Source organism: Pelodiscus sinensis, chromosome 2 (assembly GCF_049634645.1).
Source record: "Pelodiscus sinensis isolate JC-2024 chromosome 2, ASM4963464v1, whole genome shotgun sequence".
In the NCBI taxonomy this organism is placed as follows: Eukaryota; Metazoa; Chordata; order Testudines; family Trionychidae; genus Pelodiscus; species Pelodiscus sinensis.
The window spans coordinates 231945861-231955366 of NC_134712.1; the positions used below are offsets into that span (position 1 = coordinate 231945861).

General features: G+C 46.5%; 1 protein-coding gene across 5 annotated transcripts in view; it reads right to left on the reverse strand.

The window, feature by feature from the left end:
- CUL2 (cullin 2) overlaps positions 1-8733 on the reverse strand; it is an 89418-nt gene extending 80685 nt beyond the window's left edge. Inside the window, exons 1-3 of one of the 5 annotated variants that reach the window (XM_006133006.4) lie at positions 8518-8733; positions 6610-6648; positions 509-647 (exon numbers count right to left, since the gene is read on the reverse strand). In XM_006133006.4, coding sequence (XP_006133068.1) covers positions 509-627 — 119 coding nt within the window. In that variant the 5' untranslated portion in view covers positions 628-647; positions 6610-6648; positions 8518-8733. Of the gene's footprint in view, positions 1-508; positions 648-6609; positions 6649-8303; positions 8463-8517 lie in introns of those variants that run through there. The other 4 variants (XM_075922692.1, XM_075922690.1, XM_014578525.3 and 1 more) reach the window with 4 other exon arrangements.
- Between the last annotated feature and the right edge of the window lie 773 nt (positions 8734-9506).

Consider the following 9506-nt stretch of genomic DNA (forward strand, 5'->3'; position numbering starts at 1 on the left):
GTAATGATGTTGTTTCAACACACTATCAAGAATACTTAGACTCAAAGTGGTTTCACATCAGTGTACAATTAAAACAGCTTGCTTATAAAGTTGGGGAGTCTCAACCAAAAGACGCTTTAAACTTATATATTAATCTTGCACTACCCCAGAACTATTCTAAGTGAGTTTATTAAACAGAAACAAGTACTTCCTTCCTTTCCAAAGAACTGTTAAAACAGGTCTGGTTACATCTACTACAATTCATCTTGCTGAAGGAATGTGACAACGCAGACTTGAGTATTTCCACTTCTATACAAAAACAGTGAAAAACAACTAATATTCTGTAGAGAACCTTAGGTCTTCCTCTCAACATCTCATTCAAAACTCATACACAGTGGAAATAACCCCTTTAGTTTTGATGGACTTTGGATCAAGCCCCCAGTACTGTGTTACAAAGTTCAAAGGCCTCTTTTCTGGTAAGCATATTCATATGTAGAAAAATGAAGTCAAAATTCTGTTTAAAGGATACGAGAAGCGGTCATTCCATGTTGCTCTTTCAACATAATCCAACATTACAACAGCTTTAATTGTTGTTAGAAGTTTGTTCCATGTTTCATCAAAATCAACTACGCGTGGTTTCAGGGACATCGTGAGGATTTAGTGTTAACCTGTAGGGGGAGAAAAGAAAGAGTTCGTCTCAACTTCCTGAACATTAAGCAACAGTAAAACAGCACCTCTCAAAAGTATTTAGAAATTAACTGGTAGAGTCCTGAAACACTTCTTTTAAAGCCAATAGTGATTTATTTAAAAAGCATCACCTTTAAATGTTCTCTTTGTAACTATATAGGTAGGTATGATAGGGTTCTTGATACACACTACGTAAAAATTAAATCCATCTCTTATTCTAACCTTATGGTAAGACAAAGTCAATAAAGACTGGGATGGATAAAAACCCAATGATTTTTTTAAAATAAAAAAAAAGGTTGTATTTAAATTGTATTTTTATTTAAAAAAAATCAATACTAAACTTCTCATTTAAAAATAAAAGTTAATTAGGTCTCATCACGAACATGCTACACTTACAATCTCATAAAAATGAATTAATGGCTCTAGTCCAGGGGTCAGCAACTTTTTCAAACCAAAGAGCCAAAGCACTTCAAAATTCAGGACAAGTGATCAAAGAGGTGCCAGTATAAGAACGCCCATTTGCACGACTGCAAATATACAATATTATTTATAATTGTCATGATGATTAATAACATAAATGAAACATTGTCCTCACAGACTTTATTTAATGGGACTTCTGCTGCTGCTGAAGGTGCAGGGCGTTGGAGCGTGTGAGAGGTGCATGAGGCAGGGCAGGGCACTATGGATGGGGAGGGCCTTGGGCTGGGCTGCTTCACTCTGGCAACAGTGGCTGGCCAACGGGCTGGACCAGGATCGCCACAGGTGAATCACGGGCTTCCCTCCTACATGTGCCACAGCAGGAGGGGTATCACCACCAGACTTTTCTGCAGCCAGATGGGGGATGGACTACGGAGCCTGCCCCAGGATTGGAGCCCAGGTTAGAACCCTGTGGCCAGATAAGGGCTGGGTCTTGACTGGGACATTGTTGGCCAGCCTGCTGCAGCTGGAGCCTAAACTGGGCCACCACGGCTGGGCTGTTGCGGCAGTCACAGGGCTGCTGTGGCTAGGCTGCACAGTCTGCCCCAGGAGCATAGTGGCTGGGGACAGATCATGGCAGTCAGCTATGGGCTGGAGCCAGGCTGCCGCAGTCAGATGAAGGCATCTGCCACCAACACTCCCTCTCACTATCCTAGCTAGAGTACGCACATGTATAGTTCACCTTAGCTGGCCCTTTCAACAAGCCAAATACCCCAGCCAGCTCGTGCCTGAGTGCAGCTGTTTTTTACCAAGGCATACTGCCTTACTTTCACTTCTGGTTGCTGTGCATTTGGGGAATGACAAAAAAAACCCATATGTGGTTCTGTACTGAGCCATATAGGCTCAAGAGCCATAGATTGCTGAGCCCTGCTCTCATCCGTCTATCCTAAACAATCTCTTGCTTCTTGAAAGTTCTGGGTCTTGAATTTCTGCCTCTCAGCAGACTGAACTCACATGTGCAAAGAAGGACACAGGATAGATTGGACTGTTTTTGGTCAGTGCTTATGTGGTGGCGGCCCTTGGCCAAACACAGCAGACTTAGTTAAAACATGGTCTGAACACGGACACACAATATAGAAGAAAAGACAGAGAATGAAAAGAAAGGAACTGAGTGACCTGGAAAGAAAAAGGGAAAACATTATTCAGCACACACAATTTCCTATATTCCCCTATACTTTTGCCACAGAAAAACTGTCATGGCTTCCAGGTGTCAATGACACCCTATATAGGAATATTTTGAAGAAACTTGTTCCTCTGGTAAAAAGGAACATGTAAAGTGCAAGCAGTGCAAAAAGAAGATGCAGAGTTCTTCATTTTTTTGGTAATTTGGAATCACAGAATACTAGGACTGGAAGGGACCTCAAGAGGTCCTTAAGTCCAGTCCCCTGCCCTCATGGCAGGACCAAATACTGTCTAGACAATCCACGATATACATTTATCTAACCTACTCTTAAATATCTCCACAGATGGAGATTCCACAACCTCCCTGGGCAATTTATTCCAGTGTCTGACTACCCTGAGAGTTAGGAACTTTTTTCTCATGTCCAACCTAAACCTCTCTGGCTGCAGTTTAAGCCCATTGCTTCTTGTTCTATCCCCAGAGGCCAAGATGAACAAGTTTTCTCCCTCCTCTTTATGACACCCTTTTAGATACCTGAAAACTGCTATCATGTCCCCCCTCAATCTGCTCTTCTCTAAACTAAACAAACCCAGTTCCTTCAGCCTTCCCTCATAGGTCATGTTCTCTAGACCTTTAATCATTCTCGTTGCTCTTCTCTGGACCCTCTCCAATTTCTCCACGTCTTTCGTGAAATGAGGTGTCCAGTACTGAACACAATACTACAACTGAGGCCTAACCAGCACAGAGTAGAGCGGAAGAATGACTTCTCGTGTCTTGCTCACAACACACCTGTTAATACATCCCAGAATCATGTTTGCTTTCTTTGCAACAGCATCACACTGCTGTCTCATATTCAGCTTATGGTCCACTATGACTCCTAGATCCCTTTCTGCCATACTCCTTCCTAGACAGTCTCTTTCCATTCTGTATGTATGAAACTGATTAATTCTTCGTAAGTGGAGCACTTTGCATTGTCTTTATTAAACTTCATCCTATTTATCTCAGACCATTTCTCCAATTTGTCCAGGTCATTTTGAATTATGACCCTATCCTCCAGATTAGTCGCAATCTCTCCCAGCTTGGTATCATCCACAAACTTAATAAGCGTACTTTCTATACCAATATCTAAATCATTGATGAAGATATTGAACAGAGCCAGTCCCAGAACAGACCCCTGCGGAACCCCACTTGTTATGCCTTTCCAGCAGGATTGTGAACCATTAATAACTATTCTGAGTACGGTTATCCAGCCAGTTATGCACCCACCTTATAGTAGCCCCATCTAAGTTGTATTTACCTAGTTTATTGATAAGAATATCGTGCAAGACTGTATCAAACGCCTTACTAAAGTCTAGGTATACCACATCCACCACTTCTCCCTTATCCACAAGACTCGTTATCCTATTAAAGAAAGCTATCAGTTTGGTTTGACATGATTTGTTCTTTACAAATCCATGCTGGCTGTTCCCTATCACCTTGCCACTTTCCAAGTGTTTACAGATGATTTCCTTAATTACTTGCTACATTATCTTCCCTGGCACAGAAGTTAAACTAACTGGTCTGTAGTTTCCTGGGCTGTTCTTATATCTGCATCAAAATGACAGTGGGGAAGATAAGAGCTGTTTGTAGAAGTTTTAGGGACCACACACATTTGGGCTGTGTCTAGACTACATGCCTCTGTCGGCAGAGGCATGTAGATTAAACACATAGGAAAGGCAAATGAAGCCGCGATTTAAATGATCGCGGCTTCATTTACATTTACATGGCTGCCGCGCTGAGCCGACAAACAGCTGATCAGCTGTTTGTCCGCTCAGCACGCTAGTCTGGACGCTCCCCTGCCGACATCAAAGCCCTTTGTCGGCAGCCCCGTTATTCCTCGTGGGATAAGGTTTACCGGGGCTGCCGACAAAGGGCTTTGATGTCGGCAGGGGAGCGTCCAGACTAGCACGCTGAGCGGACAAACAGCTGATCAGAATTAATAAAATTTGATTTTTTTTTTAAATAAAGGACTTAAGGACAGCCATCAGAAGACTGCAACTGGAAGTATCAAACATGTAACATTTAAGATTTAGTTTAACAAAATGTAAGTGCTATTGTATTTGTGTGTTAGAGTTAGCGATTACCGTTCCTAATATACTGCTGAATCCCTGCACTTTCATAACTTCATGACTTAGTACCTTCAAGGACCTAACAGACACAGAAGAGTACAATATTCTATAGGTCTGCTAGTTGCACTGCTTAGTCTATGAGAAGCCAGACCTGATTTTGGACATTCTTATGTAGAGAAGCTTCCTTACAGTCCGTCATATTGGCACACTTGAATACACAAGGTTCACTAGCACCTATGAACTTTTGTATAAGAGGACAGGAGGCAGTCCATCCTTAAAGCTAGGTGTGCAGTCACTTGCATTGTGCACTGCAGTATGGGTTGAACTTTTCTAGCCAGACCAGAGAGTGCCAGAGAACATCCATTATCCGACTAACTAAAATTATGCTGGATGTCCACTATCATCATGGGCATGGCTGAGGTCCTATCAATTCAGCTACCTTCAACAGTGGAAGATGATCATCATCCCATAAAGCCCATCCTATTTTATAAATCTTAATCTGTTGATAAATTATTCATGTTTTACATTTAAGTCTTCAAAGGAATAATGTAAATGTTGTTCAATGACCTTGTATTTTTCCTCTCAAAACAAGACAGTTCTCTCTTAAGTAGTAAATAACTATTTATGACCATGGTCCCCAACCCGGTGCCCGTGGGCGCCATGGCACCCGCCGGGCCCTTTACGTGCGCCCGCAGAGCAATCTGGGCTGGACCCACCCCTGGGAGTGCAGCAGGTGCCAGCCCCGGGCGCATGGCCAGCCCCGGGTGCGCCATGCGTGCCATGCCGACCCTGACCCCCGCCCCTGGGTGCGCCGCGCGTGCCCTTGCCGGCCCTGGCATTGGCCCCGCCCCCGGGGGTGCCACACGTGCCCTTGCCGGCCCTGGCACTGACCCTGGCCTTGGCCCCACCCCCGGGGGCGCTGCGCGTGCCCGCGCTGGCCCCAGCCGCACGGAACCTGGGCAGCCCCTGCCCGGGATCGCAACACATGCCGGTGCCGGCCTTGGGCGTGCGGCGCATGCTTGGCCCCACCCCCAGTCACGTGGCCTGTGAGCGGCCCCGCCCCCGTACGCACAGCGCGTGAGCAGCCCCGCCCCCAGGTGCCCGGCAGCCCCAAAACATTGGGGACCACTGATTTATGACAAAGCTGCTCAACTTGAAGGGTACTAGCCCGATAACGTAGGAATTCACTGCATGTGTCAGCACACTCACCTACTAGCTAGTAACCGCTGTTATCTTCTGAAGTATTTACTACTGGCTGAAAAGTACCCTAAGGCTATGTCTACACCTGCGGCTTCTTGCGCGAGTAATATGAAAATGAGGCTAAGCGTGGAATATTGCCGAGCCTCATTTGCATACCTAATGAGCCACCTTCCTCCCCCCTGCCCGAAGAGGCTCTTGTGCAAGAAGGAGCATTTACACTGCCCCTTCTTGCGCAAGAAAAACCCTCTTGCGCAATGCCGTTACACGTATTACTTTTCAGGAATGGCATTGTGCAAGAAATACGTGAAACGGCATTGTGCAAGAGGGTTTTTCTAGCGCAAGAAGGGGCAGTGTAAATGCTCCTTCTTGCACAAGAGCCTCTTCTGAAAAAATGGTTGCTCATTAGGTACGCAAATGAGGCTCGGTGATATTCCACGCTTAGCCTCATTTGCATATTACTCGCGCAAGAAGCCGAAAGTGTAGACATAGCCTAAGTGTGTCCTGTACTTCAGCAAAATCTTGCTTCCCCTCCCCCCACATATGAATGTTTCCTAGCCCAGTGGATTACAGAGTTACATAGGGCTCCTATACAACTTCCAAACAATCTGCGGTCAGCAGGGACTGCTTGAAAGTAACAGAAATAAGGCAATTGACAGTTGACCCAAAATAAAGGTAACATCAGTGCTTCAAAGGGTCAAAAAAAAAAAAAATCTCAGAAGTAGGTATGGTAAAGCCTGTCCTATACAAGGAAGCAAAGATCCAGATATCTTTAAATAAAAGTCAACCCCTTCTGAGTTCCAAACTCAGCCAAGAGCAGGGCACAGGAAAGACTGTACACATTAACTCCCAATACAGAAGTGCATGGGACAAGAGCACCTAACCATCCAACAATACTGTTGAAATTGATAAAATGCTGACAAATGCATAAAATTATAAAAACTAAAACGTTTAATAATCAACATATTTCTACGTGCAAAATCAACCACAGTCAGTGTTTAGATGTATAATATAAAAACCATTACAGAGACGAGAGCATACCTTCACTTAGGATACCGTATTCAGCATTGGCCACTTTCTCTAAAATGGATATAATGGAAATAGATGGTGTTTAGAAGCATGAAAAAAGCTTGCATATAAAAGACTGCAAATATTACATCTGTGTAGTCTGAAGAGGACACAAAGCAGAAAAATGCATTAAGAGACGGTGGACTGGGCATTTCTATTTACCTTCTCACACAAAAACAACTGGAATTTTTAATAAAATTTCAAGGCAACAAATTCTGAACCAAGAGAAAAATATATTTATATTAAAAAAATTGGCTTATGGAACTCATCTTATTAGGATTCTGAGTAGTACTTGACAATTATACAGATGAGAATATCAAGTTAAATCAGGATACTCTCTCTAAAAAGCCATGTTATTACTACTAATACATCATTGTTGTGTGTTAGTATTTTCATTTTAGTAGAAACATTCATCAAGTGTACACTGGGATGTTTAAAGAAAAAGTGTTTTCCACATAGAAGGTTGTTACTGTTAACATGAATTCACACAAATGGCAACAATTTATAATGAATCCCAGGAAAGGAAGAGATTTGAGGCTTATCTATTCCAACGGGAGGATGAACTCCAGTAGAAGAAGCTAGGAAACAAACTACAATAAAGCATGTCTTTGGCAACCAACAAATACAACTAATCTTTACCTAAAAGGATAAAGCACACACTTACACTAGAAAGAGTGGGAACACTTTTTTGATGAGACCTAAGCAGAATTTCTCTGCTCTTTAAGAGTAGCTACAATGTGGACACACTGCACTAATATAAAAAGCAACTTAGACTAGTACAGCTTACTTCAGACCAAGCTGTATCAATGACAAAGATCTACACTTAACTTAAAGAAAAACAATTTTTTTAGCATAAGGTGCTGCAGGACTCCTTGGTGGTTTTGCAGAAACCAACTAACACAGCTACCCCTCTTACATAGCCATTGGTTTTCTTATCCTTTGGTTCCCATCCCCAGATACCCTATTTGAATTAGAGGAACCAGCAAGCGTAGGTTTCACGAACATACAAAGACCCCAATAGTTCTACAGACATATGTTATGTGTTTTTTGCTTTCACAAGGGTGGAGTGCTGGGTGGCAGCCAGGAAAAGAAGTGGGGGGGGGGAGGGGAGAAGGGGACGACCGGGGAGAGTGGGGCACTAAAGTTAGAATATCGAAAATAATTTAATTAGTCAAGTCCAGCAACCAGGGCCCTGAAAATCGCCGAGGAGCAGAACCGAGCAGGGGGAGCAGCCCCTGCCGCCCCACCCACTACAGCTGCGGGTCTCTCACCTCCCTGCCCCTTCGCACCCATATTAGTCACTCACAAAGCAAAAGCGAAACTGGCGCGAGGGGGTAACGCTCCCGGGGCGCGGTGGAGGGGGAGAGATACCGGGGCCTGCGAGGCACAGAGCTCAGGACGGGCGCGGGGAGCCCAACATGGCCGGGACCTCAACCCGGCGGCGCAGCGTGGGGAGAACAAAACCCGTCACGAGGGCGAGAGGATGTGGGGCGCAGGCAGGGCCGGCAGGCGCTCGGCGGCCGCTAACACCCCCCGCCTCCCCGAGGGGCCCGGCCCAGCAGGCCCTGCGCGGGGAGGTCAAGCCCGCTCGGAGCCCGGGGAAGCCCCCGCTCCGCTTCCCCGCGGCGTTCGCTACCGGGCCGGAGGCGCCTGCAGCGCGCGGCTACCTGTCAGCACAGGCCGGATTCAGCGGAGCCGGCCCCCCTCCCTTCGCGTCCTGAGGCTGCAGTCCCTGCCCCGCTCGCCCTCCTCACACCGCTGCCATTCCCCGGCCGCGGCCCCCGTCTCTCCGCCGGCGCCGCCACTGCGCTGCAGACCGCGGGGGGAGGGGCACCTCCCTCACTCCGGCCCCAGCGCGCTCCGGGCCTGCCTGATACTCACCCGCCCCCGCTGCGTGCGCTTCAAATCGCACAACCGGCCACGGCTGGCGCTTGCCCAGTGGCACTAGGCGAACAGCCAGGGCTGGGCGCGATGCACCTCTCCCCCGGCCGGTTTGGTACAGTCCAGACTACGGGTACAGCAGAGGGTCTAAATTCATTCGACTTTTGTTACCGTAAATAACTAATTGAACTCCCCTTAGCGCAGGGCCAGACGGGGCCCGCATGCGCATGCTTCGCGCTACTCGTTCGGATTGATTTCCCTTCTCTGCGGTGCGCATGTGTTACTCACCAGCTTCCACACGCTCTCTGCGCGTGCTCCTTTTTCGGGAAGTCGCTCTAGTGAGTCGATGTGCGCTGCTCGCATTGTATGGCTCGGGGTGGTGTCTTGTAGGGCTACGCGAGTTATACACGCGGGATTCCGCTCGCACCGGTCTCCAGCACCACAGCGCTAGCTCTGCTACGGTCGCTGTACCCGCTTTCCCTCATGCAAGTGCAGCCCATCCTGCAAGCATACACCAGTGCTATGTCCTCCGATACAGCCGCGCCCCACTCTGCATGCCTCCAACCTGTCACCGAATTAAAAGCACAGGAAGAGATTCAGTGCAAGGAAGCCTGAAGCAGTCGCATGTAGGAAAGTCTGTACGCCAGCAAGGTCTCATTCCACGCTCCATTGGAGTCTGATTTCCTTTTGGAGAGGCAGGAGACAGAGCATGCAGCCTTTCAAGATATCTATAAAGCACCTTTTATACATTTACTATTGAGCCCATACTATTACTAGCCTGAGGTACAGTATATTAAAAAAAAGCTCCTATAATTACAAGACAGTTGGAGGTTAGTCACAGGCATCTATATCTCTAAACACATTCATAGTTAACTCCCTTGCTGCCTCCGCTATCAACTCCCCCACAATCTTCTCCCCACCCAGGGACAAAGAAGATGTGTTGAGCCGAGTTAATTAAGGCAAGATGAAGGCCAAGTGAAGGCAAGCCA